Source organism: Plectropomus leopardus, chromosome 11 (genome assembly GCF_026936395.1).
Source record: "Plectropomus leopardus strain MGB_pleo_1.0 chromosome 11, ASM2693639v1, whole genome shotgun sequence".
In the NCBI taxonomy this organism is placed as follows: domain Eukaryota; kingdom Metazoa; phylum Chordata; class Actinopteri; order Perciformes; family Serranidae; genus Plectropomus; species Plectropomus leopardus.
This window is the reverse complement of record NC_142186.1, coordinates 17,346,599-17,360,905: the sequence shown is the minus strand read 5'-3', so window position 1 is coordinate 17,360,905 and position 14,307 is coordinate 17,346,599. Positions and strand designations below refer to the sequence as shown.

General features: G+C 41.5%; 1 protein-coding gene across 3 annotated transcripts in view; it reads right to left on the bottom strand.

Annotated features, from left to right (window-relative positions):
- kmt2bb (lysine (K)-specific methyltransferase 2Bb) overlaps nt 1-13,588 on the bottom strand; it is a 28,286-nt gene extending 14,698 nt beyond the window's left edge. Inside the window, exons 1-19 of one of the 3 annotated variants that reach the window (XM_042490498.2) lie at nt 13,203-13,588; nt 11,618-11,696; nt 7,850-11,449; nt 7,558-7,739; nt 7,255-7,374; nt 6,805-6,991; nt 6,030-6,261; nt 5,868-5,935; nt 5,524-5,781; nt 5,207-5,313; nt 3,520-3,645; nt 2,867-2,980; nt 2,501-2,647; nt 1,827-1,919; nt 1,613-1,730; nt 1,397-1,510; nt 843-1,027; nt 621-722; nt 74-184 (exon numbers count right to left, since the gene is read on the bottom strand). In XM_042490498.2, the coding sequence (XP_042346432.1) occupies nt 74-184; nt 621-722; nt 843-1,027; nt 1,397-1,510; nt 1,613-1,730; nt 1,827-1,919; nt 2,501-2,647; nt 2,867-2,980; nt 3,520-3,645; nt 5,207-5,313; nt 5,524-5,781; nt 5,868-5,935; nt 6,030-6,261; nt 6,805-6,991; nt 7,255-7,374; nt 7,558-7,739; nt 7,850-11,449; nt 11,618-11,696; nt 13,203-13,532 (6,273 nt within the window). In that variant the 5' untranslated portion in view covers nt 13,533-13,588. Of the gene's footprint in view, nt 1-73; nt 185-620; nt 723-842; nt 1,028-1,396; nt 1,511-1,612; nt 1,731-1,826; nt 1,920-2,500; nt 2,648-2,866; nt 2,981-3,519; nt 3,646-5,206; nt 5,314-5,523; nt 5,782-5,867; nt 5,936-6,029; nt 6,262-6,804; nt 6,992-7,254; nt 7,375-7,557; nt 7,740-7,849; nt 11,450-11,617; nt 11,697-12,430; nt 12,554-13,202 lie in introns of those variants that run through there. The other 2 variants (XM_042490499.2, XM_088084098.1) reach the window with 2 other exon arrangements.
- Nucleotides 13,589-14,307: the final 719 nt, after the last annotated feature.

Here is a 14,307-nt window from a genome sequence, read left to right as displayed (position 1 = left end):
CCCATTTCAAAATAAATACGTTTATAAACAATTCAGTAATTTCTGCACAATTTTTTTTCTGATCATTCAGCACCTTTAGGTAGTAAGAGCGTGCTAAGGCAGTGGGTCGCTGCTCCTCTGGAAGATCCTCCTCTTGCTCAAGCCTCTTTCGCACCACTTGAACCACATCTTCATGGAACATTTTCTGAAAACAAACAAACATTTCATTGGTATTTATTAAGTAAGTCTGATTAGTTGGGTTTCTATCCTAATGTAGCACAAATCATAACAGAATTTTCAGAAATAAGAAAAAGACAATTAAAATGTATTTATTTAATTCCCCATCCACTACTGTTATGTCAGGAGAGGAGCTACAGTGGAACCTTACCCTTTTTGGTATTTACACTCTGTTTTATGCACAAATTGCAAAGACGTGGATGGAAACGCACCTACTGTTAGATGCATAGTGTCAAAAGTTTCTGACTTTGACGATGTTTTTGCTGAGGCCTTCTTGCCTCAACAATGCCTTTCAGTTCTTACTGACATTTATAAGTTCTGGAAGCCTCATAAAACTAAGGCTGACCGTTTTTCCTTTTAACTGAAGTGTGGCTCAAACACTGACTAAGCAGCTGTGTACTCACCAGCGTGGTATAAAGACCTTTGTCAAACTTCTTGCCTACAGCTCGGAGGTCGCAGGCTGGCTGTCCTTCAATCCCACTGTCCGGATCAACCAGCTTTTCACACTGCAGCAGAAACCAGAGCATATTTGACACATTGCATTTTACAAGAGTCAGTGTTGCATAAATACAAGTACTCCCACATAAACACATCATGTGACCAACTTCTTTTTCTGAATCTCTTACCTGTGAGCAGGTAACCAGGTGCTGAGTGAGGGTGGAGGAGAGCAAGCAAGCCAGCACCTTTTCCACCCCAGCCCTGAGCTCTATGTAGAGCAGCTCTCTCCAAGCACTGGGCTGGGTCACACTGCATGGCCGACATGAATACACGACACTCTCTGGCAAGCTGGACAGGATCTCATATAGCTCATCTGAAATTAATTTAAAGAAGAAAGTAATTTAGCTCATGCATTTCTAACCTAACTATGTTAACACATCTATGACATTTTTCAGCAGATCTTGTGCAGCTGCTGCATGTGTGAAGCATGGTCAGCAATACTAAGTAATAAGTAATAATAGGTTTCAGATATTCCCCTTTTTCTTCTCCCTGCTCACTACACTCTGATATTCTGATGCCCTTTGTTATTAAAACCTAACAAAAAACACCAAAACACCTAGGAACAAAAAATTCATAATGTAATGAGGTTTGACATGTCTTCAACAGTGTTAATGAGCACAAAGCTTTGATGCCATCACTTAGGGTATTTTTTATTCTCATGAAGATAAATAATCAAAATCACCTGTTAGATCTTCACACTTGGCATGTACCCAGTGGTTACATGTGCCACACTGCATCATCTGACTGTCATAGTCATTGTCCTCATAGCACTTGAAGCAGATTGGACAGTAGTTACCTTGGAGAAAGAGGCATTAAGAAAAGATTAGTGTCAATAAAGCGTGGCAATGTTGGAAGGTAAAAAATTAGCTGACAGATCGATCATTACTTCTCCCCTCACCTAGCTCATAGAGTTTTGAACAGTCTGGACAAAGTCCTTTGTCATGGTTCCAGTCAGTGTCCCAACTCTTTCCCGGTGTGACGCCACAACTTTTACACCTGATGCATGTCATACAAACCTGCACAGAAACCAGCATATTATGGACCAGCACCAAGTGCATTTCAACCTCTGCAGGCTTGAAGTAAACATCCATGAACTTGAAACATGAGCCTACCCAAGCTTTCCTCTTCTTGTTTTGCTTTGGATAGTTGGGTCCCAGACAGGAAGGATGATAACAGTTCTGACATCGTTCACACTCCAACAATGTCTGAGGGAGACAAGAAAATTTTAACGCCATGTTCAAACTGGGCGCAGCAAGTATGGGGGACCAGCAGTTATCTGGCCTTTCATACTGGAAGAGCGTTTCTCTGTACTGGTCAGCAAGCGACTCTACTCCTCTGCTCTTTTCTAATCACACGTATGTCTACTTGTGTGTGTGTTTGTGTGTGTGTCTGCTTGTCTATTCACAACTGATACATATGTGGAATAAGTCAGCATGGGATGCATATTTCATTTATAATAGTCAGATCATTCATTACTTATAATATATCATTTATATCCTTCATAATAGATTATCAGAGTGCTTTCTAGCCAGATTTGCTTGCGTGTTGCGGAAAAAATAGACCAGATGCTGAAACCTATTGCTATAGATTGAAAGCCAACTGCAAAGCTCTGGGCCATGGCACGTCCAATTGCTTAACATGGACACCGAAAGGAAGCGGGAAACACTCCACAGAAAATCGGTGCGCTTCCACATCCAGATCGAACTCAAAGTCATGCTTAATGTCCGAATGAAATTAACACTGGGATGTAAAATATAGCAAAAAAAGTTAAAATAACAGGCCGTACCTTTGAGTGCTTGTTTTTCCTGCCGCACACGTGGCAAAACTTGCAGCGACGACAGCACCAGTTTTCCTTGTTCTCCTCAGAGGGGCGGTCTGCTAATTCAAGGCAAAACTGGTGGAAGGGCTCACAGCATACTTGGCAATACAGCATCTGTAAAAAACAATTCATGAAAACATTTCAGTTCAAAATTGCCCTAAAATTATAAAAATCCTCTGCTCTGATGAGATTCGTGCTTTTTTTAAATCTGCATTATTTTGTGTTATGTTTTACTAAATGACAACTGTAAGAACCTTGTCAGTCTCTAGCTTAATACACATTTAAGAAAGAAAGATTTCTATCATAATAGAGCAAATTGTTTGAAGTAGTTACCTCATGTTGCCCTTTACTGGCACAGAGAAAACAGACATAGGGTGGCATGAGCGGTGCAGAGGTCAGTATACTTAAACCACCCATATTCCAGACGTTTTCCAAAGTACAGTCCTCCTGAAAATGACGAAATTGGGAAGACAACATGATTTACAGCTGACAAAAGACTGCTCAAAGTAGTTACCAGGATAATACTTTGTCTGCTGACCAATATATTATGAGTGACTTTACATGTTAAGTTCTGGAGGAAGTGGTGAGGTAAACTGTGTAAACTGTTTTTTTATACATGGTTGTGTGTGTTAAAATGCTGTTCTCATGTCATAAAGCCTCATTGAAGAGATCGCTTGAAACACATAAATAACAATTAAACAGTGACCTCTAGTGGACAAAACAATCACATTACGTGAACAAGTAAATCACAATGGCTCTATGTGTGACTTTCTATTAAACACTGACATGCATTAACTTTCTGTGGAATGAAAAATAATGAACACATCAAATATGTTAAAATATTGTTATATGCTAACAGAATTATTGTGCATTGCATAGCTGTGGCACCAAATAAGAAATCTATAGTTTTGTAACCACTTAACAGCTTCATTTCAGAAATGTAATCACATCATAATGCTTGTCTTGTGTTACAAAAAGTGACCTACCTTGAAGTCAACCCTGATTTTGTGAGTAGGTTTTGAAGACTCAGCCTCTCTCTGCTCAAACCCATGGGCCAGGGCAGCCAGGACACTGGGAGGAGTCTGCTCCAAAGGACCCTGAGATGAGAGACCCTGAGAGACAACCATAACATGAATGTGGGCATAAATGGGCACACTTAAAGCTCTAACATACTTGCTTTTCACAATGCATCCTAATGGACACCATATATACCCTCAGTATATGATTAGGCCACATTGGGATTAATAAGATCACCCACAGTAACTGTTTTTACATTCTTTCATGCACTTTGTGATACACAGAAACCTTGGGCTATGGCGTACGTACAGAACTGTATTTACATGCAGTAAATGCCTTATTTCATTACTGAACTGGTGATAACTGCAGTGCAATTTCTGTGTTTATGTTCAATCACATTGTTTTTATTGAGTCATGATGGGGTTTGTGGTACAGTGGAGACTGCTTTACTAGATGTCTGTTACAAGAAGACGACAACAACTGAGTCTTTGGATGTTGTCTTCACTATCAATAATCTCCACAGGCATCAGAAATTTATAGGAGGAAATACAAACTGCCCATGCTGACCCTCTGACCCTTCGCTAAGTCTGGCCCCTCGAATGAGCATTGCGTTGGCCAACCTCAATATTAGGCGACTATCAAACAAACAAACAATAGTCGGTGAGAGGCTAAACAGGGGAAAACTTTACCTGCCGGACGCGCTGGCTGTCCAATAAAAACATCTCTCGGGTGCTGATTTATGTGTATTTATTGCTGCTAAAAAACAATCGGTGAATGTTCCCATAGTCCATAAAAACAGCCAAAATGTCCTAAGATCATGCGGTCAGCAAAAGTACGACTTCCCCCTTCACCCTCTCAGTTCCCACATTCACCAGGTGAATAGGTGATTTCAATACTCAGCTGATGCACCACCACGTGACCCACCACCCTGTATGTAACCATGGCAACAAACCTTAAAACAATATTAGCTGGTGCCTACACTCAACCAGCATCTGACAACCATAGAGCTATGCTCTATTGACTCTCGTGCAGTTGTTCAGATTTCCTTCATTTTCAGGCTGGTATTGTGGATTTTTAGCTAGTCATGGTTAAACGTGCCTGGGGCAAGTGTAATAGTGGTACTGATTACCTGGAGAGGTTGGAAGGAGATATACGTTTCAGCCCTGTTCCAAAATCAAAGCCTGACAAGTGTACGTTTAGCTAACTACTGAATGTGCACTCATCAATTTCAGTTAACATTGGAATAGCAGTCACACTGACCATGTGCTATTTTCTCTACCTTTTAAAAGTGACTTACATTCCCTCATAATGATCAGCTCAGACAGTTTTAGGTCCTTCTGTTAGTTATTCCAAGTAAAAGGGGCGGCAAATTTAAATGCGGAATAAGAGGGTTTCTCAGCTACACCATGCCAAAAGCTGGCAGTTAACAAACAGTGTCTGGCATGTTCTCAGAGACAAATATGGCAGCTTGATGTCATAATAATGTGAAAATATGTTATTCAATGACAAATCAGTGTGCCCCTACTGGCCAGCACACCTTTTTGCACAGTGTTGACACACATTAAGTGATAGAGCAAATCCTACATAAACTGCAACAGATGCAAGTTGTGTTGGCCAACCAGGGTATACGCACTGATTAAACTCAGAATTACCCACCTTCTCAGGTTTACGTCGAACGGGCGGTACACGGTGTGAACTGGACTTTCGATGTCTGACTTCTTCATCTGAAATGTCTCCAAGAAATCCATCCAGTGACACAAAGTCTTTAGGGGGCAAGAAAAACAAAATCTATTAGTAAGAGGCACGTCAAAAAGATTGATACTCTTACAAGCAAAAATATTTTAGTTTATAGAAATGTTTGCAAAGACTCATATGTAAGCGGATTCTATCTGTGGTTTTAAGAATAAAAAATAATCAACTAAAACATTTAGTAAACATCTACTTATGTTGCCTTGTTTCTGAGTGTTAATCACCTTGACTGAAACGGGATCCAGTGCCCCTTCTCCTGGCTGGTGAGGCAGAGCTTGAAAAAGCTTTGTCGTCTAGATCGGAGTCGTAGTCCACCAGGTCAAAGTAAACGCGAGGTTTCACAACGCGCTTTGGCTGCTTCCTTACTGTTGGACTATGACTGTCACCCTGGAGACCAGATGGCGAGTCTGCAGCACCCTCATTCCCTTCGTCATTACTTGAATGACCCCCACTGAGAGAGGATCGCCGTCGCTTGGAGGCACCTTAAAAAAAGAGGTGGCATATAGCTGACACACTGAATGACAGTATTACAGCAACATGAAGCTTCCATGCTCAAGTGCAAAATTACCTTTGGGCGCTGTTCTTCCGCTTAGTCTGCGTGCTTTTCTCTCCTCTATTTGATCACACCTCTTATAACTTGTGGTGAAAAAAGAAACAAAAAACAGATTCTTAATGATTATGAAACACCAGTCAGATAAACTACAAAAAAATTAAATAAAGGCCAACTTACACACAACACTGCCGCTTGGTATTGGGACCACCGAACTTTGGTTTGTCAAGGCAGTTCATGCACCTGCCACAGTCGTCCTCGTGGTTGCAGCCTTTGCATACTCCACACCTCCGTGAACGATACCCAAACGGCCCTAGTCCTTTCCGCTTCACAAAATTTGTCGGCTTCTTGACCTTGGTGACCTTTGGATCTGACAGCCCTGGACTGTCTGATTCAGAAGGGGACCCAATGTCTGCAACAAAAATGGACATTCATCAGTCACTTAAGTATCTTGGTATCTTTGGTTTCTGATCATTTGGTTGCACTACTTTGGGTTTGGATATTGTCTCACACATAGTAATTAACATCTTATTAACCAAAAGTGTTCCTGTATGTATACAAATCAAACAGAATCACAATAGCTAATGATAATCAAATCTCTACAATAGTAGCATTTAAAGGAAGAATATTTTAGGAATAAGCCATTTTTTTCATATCACCATCAGTGATATAGGGCTTGATTTACTGTGCATTTGTTTGCACTCTACAGATAAATGGGTCAAAATGGAAATTGAAAACAATAAAAATAATGAACAAGCATAGGATTGTAATGACTCATATATTATACAGACACATGTATCATAAATTATTATTTTTCAGCGCATCTGTCTGCTAAAGAAATAAATCTCTCTACAACTGTGTTTTCTGCCAGGACTGAGAAGCTGAAACTAGTACTACCACAATGTCTAATACTACTAATGAAAACAAATCAGTCTGCCAATCGGTTTACACTTACCTTTAGGGATAGCTGAAGGGGAAATGCCAGTTCTCTCATGCAGAGGCAAAGCGCTCAGTCTGGGAATGTCATCTGGTACCAAGGCTCGAGGCTGCCCCAACACCACCGATGCAGCACGGCACACATGCTTGATACGTGGACCTCCTGCTCTTCGAAACTCCTGGCACAGCGGAGAGATGAGCTGCGGCTGGAGAAAAATAAACATCAGATCAAGATGGAGGCAATGATCTTAATAGGCTGGCATTGACCAAGAATTCACATATCTTTTAAAAATCTGAATCATTGGCCATACGTTTCACTTAAGTATACTGAACAGAACATGTTTGCTCTTGCTAGGTTTGCAATTATAGCAAAGGGTTAATTAATAACAATAAACCAGTAAAACCAGACGGAAACAAGATTTGTAATTAGATCGACTTCTGCCTCGGGTCTATTGATTTAAACACTTACTTGTCCTTGAGGTGGCTCTGTCTTCACTGGAACTTCAGCATCAAGCTTAACCCTCTGCTTCCTCCTTTGTCTCTTAGAGGTCATGTCCCGGGACCTGGCACCAGTCGAGCCAGACAACAGCTATAGGGTTAAAAAAAAACAAGGCATCAATCCAAGCCTCAGAAAACTCATTTCAAGTCATTCAAAAGACTTCAGGAGCTTTGCTCCGTCTATGACAGGTACTATTACATAGACTTTATCTAATAATGAACAGTTAAGGCGTACAGTGACTGAGATCATGTGCTTGTGGTGATCATGATTTACCCCAGATGACTTGAGCTGTTTCTGCTGGTCAATCTTAATGAGCTGGACCTTGGCTTTCCTGAGGAGATTGAACATTCTTTTATTTGCACCAGTGAGGCGCGCTCTTTGTGAAGCTCCCTTCTCCACGGCTCCAGGATAATCGCTTTCACCTGTGCCTGAGTTCTGTTGTGACTGCAGCTCTCCTGTGGATATAAAGCAGTATATGCCAAAATGTGGTCCGTTTTAAGTGATGAAGCTAATACTGTTTGCTGATCATCAAACAATTTAATGCTTTTTAAAAAATGTTGCTTACCTGAGTGAAGTTGGGCAGTGTCTTCCCCTGTTAAACCCTCTTCTTTCCCGTGCTGAAATGTATGGGACTTGGAGTTCATAGTTCGAACACACACAGACACTTTTCTCACTACTCCAGGAGAATCAAGGTCCTCTATCTTGAGCTTGGACTTGCTCTTCTCTGCATTTGTATTCCGTTGCCTGAGACTGATGCTCATGGCCTCATCATCGAGTCCTTCTGCTAAATCGACAGGAGGCTGAGGAGGTTTGCTCACACAGTCTGTCTCTGTTGTGTTTTTACTTTTGGGAAGTCCCATCTGCGCCTTTTTTAACCTTTGATAAATCTTGAGGTGAGCTGCTTGTTTATTAAACTTCGGGGAACTTTTCTTTTTCTGGGCATCTGGGAGGTCAGTAGATACTTCTGTGGGCTTATCAACTGGTGAAGTTAAAAACTGATCCTCATATTTGTCCTCTGAAGTTTTGTCCAGTGTATACATTTCCTCGCTTGACTCTTCTGGCAACGGCCACTTGAAAGCAGAATTCTTAACAGATTTCTTCTTTTCAATTTTGCCACCTTTTTTCTCACAAAACAGGCTGTCAGCTATATCAATGTCATCATTTAGGTCCTGAGCTGAAAACAGATCAACATCCAATTGAGCTTCACTTAATATATCCTCCTCATCAACCGGCAGGATAGGGGATATTGCTCTGCCCATCCCATCATCTCGCCTCTTTCCAGGGCGCATTTGCAAGCCCATTTGTAAACCCTTCTTTGGTGAGTTTCTTCGAGGCAATACCGACATTCCAACATCATCCATAAACCTTTGCGGGGTCTTGATCACTCGTGAGGATCTGGCACTTACAACAGGCATAATGAAGTGCTTGATGTTTTTCACAAACTTTGATTTACCGGGCTGGGCATCTACAACATCTGCTCGTCCCCCATCCACTAATGTGTCTGTTTCTTCCTGCTTCAAACTATCACTGTCAAGCCCTATTTCCATCAGCTTAGAAATTATTTTAGACTGTGGTTTTGGCCTTTTCGACCCAATAAAATGCAAGCCTGGAGGTCTTTTTTTGCACTTTTTTTGTACTCCAATAAGTTTTGGGGTTGGTGTAATAGCTGCCAATGGGGTGGAAATGTCACTTTCTTCCTCAACAATTTTCTGACTTTCGGATGATTTAAGTGGAGCAAACTTCCCATCTCTGCCCCTGTGCCTGTGTTTCTGACGCTGCCCAATCAAACTTTTACGCCTCTTTTTTACTTTCTTGAGGGATTTCTTTTGTAGGCACAATGGTTTTGGATCGCTTGCTTGATTTTCTTCTACCAAAGGAGGTTGACTATCTATTAACTGAATTTCAGCTTCCTCTTTTACCGGTGGCTGTATCAGCTCCTGTTCCACTGACACATTGTCCTGCTTTGCCTCAGGCAGGGTGCAATCTTTTGTTTCTGATTGACCGACTTCTGTTACTAAAGGCTGCGTATTTTCCTTTAGCACATCTGCAATTGTAGCTTCAACCATAGCCAACTCTGTGTTGACTGTAGCCAACTCTGTGTTGACTGTAGCCAACTCTGTGTTGACTGTAGCCAACTCTGTGATGACAGCAGTTTCTGGAGCGACACCAGCCTTCTTCCTCTGAACAGACCTCTTTTTCCCGAGCTTATTATTTCTACATCTTTTAGGTTTGGAAGGCACAGGCAACGGTTGGACCTCTTCAATCTGTGGTTCTACCTCATTGTCCACCTTCTGTGGAGAAACTTCAACTGGCACCGTTGAGGGGTCGTCAGCAATTTTTGAGGAATCCTCAACAGAAACTTCAGTGGAGATTACACTGGTCACTTGTGAGGGCTCCTCAGCCAAATCCTGAATGGGATTTTCAGGAAGACCATGTGAGTGGGAATCTTCAGTTGAAACCTGAACAGACTCTTCAACGTGCACCTGCGGCGTATCTTCATCCTGTGGACTCGTTCTAAGCCTCCGTTTCGGAGTGGTTACAGGCTTATGACCAACAGATTTTGGTTGTGGGGAATCACAGCTTAATGTCCTCCTCCTTAGTCTCCTTGTTGGTGTGACTTCAGTATCCACACATGATGATTTATCCTCATTAACTTCACTAAGCTCTTTCAAAACATCCTCTTTCTTTTCAGACAGAGGACTAACTTGCTGAATTAAAAAGGACGGCTTTGAGCTTTTGTGTTTCCCAGGAGAGGAGACCTTCTTGATCTGAAGAGGTGGAACTTTGCCACAATCCGTTTTTGTCGTTTCTTGAGGAGGTGTCTCATTTTCTTGTTCCTGTTCAACTTCAACCTGTGACGTGGACTTGTCCTCAACTGACACGTCATCCGTGTTTTGGAAACCCTTCTCATTATTGTCCAAGCTTTTACTCTCTTGTGGGGCTGAGTTATCGGGTTTAGATGTTTTATCCATTGCCTCTAAATTCTTGTTGGCACTGGTGTCACACAAAGTGGACCGGTCCGCTTCACTCACATTCATCTCTGTTACTTTGACAGTGTTTTCAGCACCCTGCTTCTGGCTTTCTCCTTTCACTAATGTTAAAGTCCAGATAAATTTTTTTCGATGTTTTTTCTTCCGTGTTGAGTTCTTCCCACTGGCCTGTGCATCATATTTTGGGTTTCTGATCTTTATCAACTTTAAACTTGGGACTCGCATTTCCTCATTTATCAAAGGCAAACTGTCCTTGGATTGCACAGCTAAATGATCAGTCTCTGTGGGTGATGGACCATGGTTCTCTGGCACTGTAGCATCTTTATTCAGCCTCCTGCTTTGCCTTCGTCTGTCCTTTCTCACTGATGGCTTGGTCTCCACCGTTTGAGAAACTTCTGGCTTTGACGTCACCAGATTGGCGTCACTTTTACTCAGACTTTCTGGTTCAGCTGCACTGCCTGAGACTTTTTTAGTGAGTGGGTTAGTAACTCTATTGCTCCTACGAATGACTTGTTGTTTAACTTCAGAACATTGCTCTGTTACAACTTCCTTATGCTTTAATTTCTTTGCACTCGTTTTCGGCTCCACAGTCTCGCTCTCTTTTACAGTGTTAAGTCTGTCGGCTGATTTTGTCTCTTTTGATTTTTGGTCATCAACCACAATTTTGGCGCCAGTCTGGCCAACTGGCTCTGTTGTCTTTGAAGCAGATCTCCCACGCCTCCTTGCAGGTGCAGCCCCCCCTCCCTTATCTTCTGTGCCATGTTTATCCTCATGAGGTTCAGTTTTTAATTTGACATGAGCACTGGAAATCTGGTCACCCTGAATGTCCTTGGCTTTGGGCTGATCCTGAATTCCTTTTACCTTCAACTTCTTTGCAGATTTTTTATGAGGCTCCTTTACAGTTTTCACTTTCTTTTTGGCCACCAACTTTATGGTAATCCTTGGTGCTGCTGATGAGGCTCCGCTTTTGGTGGACTGTCGATCCATAGTGTTTTTTCGTTTTGAACCTTTTCTGCTGTCCTTTGCGGGCTCTGCTTCAGGATATAAGCCATGTGTTTCCTCCAAAGATTTTACATCCTTTACAGGATCGGGTGGAGTAATATCTGGATCCACTGCTGGCGTTTTAAACGGTAGCTTCTCAATTTGTCGTTTAGATTTTGTGTTGACAGCTTCACCTACAAAACAAAAAGATTTTAAATATTACAAAAAATCCACAGCTCCTCTAATGAGTGCAAAAATGGGAATAGAAAAATACCCTCTTTTATGTCATGTTACGTGCTTAGTCCAAATGTGTGTATTGTTTAGAATTACAATATATGGTGCAGTGATACATTTTTCTTTACCTTTGGAAGGGTTTTGTCGTGACCATACAGAACCTTTGGAGCCTTTTCTCTCAGCTTCAAATCCTCTGAAGTCATCTCCCTTGAAAAATAAAAACAGATATTTAACACTTGAGGTAAAGTCACACCTCTGCTGGAGGCCACCAAACCATTCTAAAAAAAAAATCAAAACACTAAAATGTTTTAGTTTACAGTATCAATTTTGTATTGCAGAGCACAGCATTAACTGTATCCACAACAATAAAGATGGAGGAACACTGAAAATGCCTCTGAAAGTTCATTATGAAGAATTGACAAATGTCAAGCACAATGATTTTATCAAAACACACACACACATTCATCTTAGCATGGTGGACCAACAGCTATGTCAAATAATAATAAATTACTTGTTTGGTTAAAACTTCACAGCAATAATAGCAATGACAGACAATGGACAGTTTCTTTACATTCAAACTAAATCTTTTCATACATCTCAGCTACAATGCATTAAACATGAGCAGGGCCTGACTGCTGGGGGGGACTCTTCCTGAACTTTTCGTGATGCAGTTACATGCAATTACTAGATCACATACCACCTCATGCAAGTTCAGAAATTTGTAACCTTAATATGAATCACACTCGAACAGTTAGGACACCTACACTACCTACAAAACACTGCAGGAGAAGTTAGGTTTGTAATTACGATTCCCTCCAACTACTGTACATCTCCCACATGTCTGCAGATGTGACCTGAACGCCTGCAAACCGCTCCACTCTTATGAATCAGGGTTACACATTAACATCTCATGTGCATAGTAACGGGCGATGTGAACTTACATGTGTAATGTAATAGTTGGGAGAATTCAGATCTAACAACAGGGGTGCAACTAGCTTTGGTACACTTCTGCACCACCATTTAAACATGTCGTGTTTAGTAACATTAGCTAGCAGTTAGCAACCTCCTCCACTCGAAAGCATTTAAATTATCGTCTGTTCCGTCTGCAAAAAAAGCGGGCAGAATTAAAACTTAGACCGACAGGGAAAGTCCTATGAGGTTTGTGTGTGCTGTCTTATCTAAACAAGTTAAGCAGACTACTCTGCCCGCATCTGGACAGCGTATGAAAACAGAGCAGTTAGCCGTTAGCCGAGGCGCTAGCCCTCCCGTTCTTTGTGTTCGCTACTATTAGCGAGTTGCTACTCTGGCCCGATAACGAGCGGGCCATAGATGAAATAATTACGATCCCTGTTTACAAATTGGCGAAGTCACTCACTAGCATTTCAAAAAATACATTAGTGATATTTTTAAACTCCATTCTTTTAACCAGACGTTACACAAACTCAATTGAGGGAGCAGTGCTAACGTTACTTCCCTGCTGCTATGTTGAAGTGGTGTTTTGTGTTGCGGCTGTTCGTTAAATGTCATGGGAAGCTACACTATGCTAACAGTAGTTAGCATGAAATGTTGCTACAAATGAAGCTAAAGTTAGCCTAGCGAAGGGATGTTGACATTTCTCCATGGTACTAGCCAGTCACACTGCTCTGGACAGCACTCATTCTCGCACACTGAACAATCACACAAAATGTGAAGAGATGAAATAAAGATACTAACTCCTGGGTCGGTTTGGGACCTCACCTCTTCACTCCCACTAGAGCTGTATCCAGCCTGGCCAAGGGTCTGGTGGCTCGCCTCTATCCCGAGTAAGCGCAAGTGAGACTGGTCTTCGTTTAACGATAGGACCAGGTTTGCGGGCCTTGGCCCTCCGTTAGTCACATCATCAGCTTCTAAGCCTGATCGTCCGAGTTGCCATCGCTTCTCGGAGCGCAAACGACTGCGGGACGACCAAGGCCGACCGGGGAAACGACCTCTGGCCGTAGCGGTTCCACCTTGGCCTCCTACGGCAGCCGCGGTTGCTGATCCGCATCCCGCTGCCGCCATCATTGCTTCAACAACAACACACACCGACGGCTAGCACTTCGAGGAGAGACAAGAGGGAAGGCGCGAGATGGGAGGGGGGAGACGCAATGCAGCCAGGGAAAGTGAGTTTTTTTCGATAAGGCTACAATGGGAGGAGAAAGTGGGTCGACCTCTGGTGGTGAATGTACCTCATATCTCCTTTTAAAAATGTATGACTACTACTATATATCATTGTCTAATAATAAAGTTAAAGAGGTTTCCCTAACAATATTGCATCAAATATATCCAGCAAAAAGACATTGGAGAGATTTAGATTTAGACTTTTCTTGCACTTTCTGTGAATTAGAAGAAGACACAGTTTGCCATTTGTTTTATAACTGTATATTTTGGGTGGATGTTCATCTTTATATGATTAGGAAAACTGGACAAACAACTCAAATGCAGAATAAAGACATTTTTTTAATGTCTTTAGAGATATTACTTTTTTTTGCAATTGCTTTTATTTTATGGAAAAATTCATATCCACAATAACAGATGGGCAGACTCCAGATCAGACTTTGATCTTTGTGTTTTTTTTTTTTTAAAACAAGAGTTTAGACAATATTTCAGCACCATTAAGAGGTCTTAAAAGTAAAAAGTTAGTCAAGACGAACTTAAAAAAATAAAATAAAATTTAAAATTCGCATGAACTGAAGAGGCAATATTTTGAATTTGTATGACTTTTTATTATTTATGTTACCTTTTGTTTTTTACTTTAATTACTTGGGGGGGGGGGGGAAAATATTTTTTAATTTGGGGA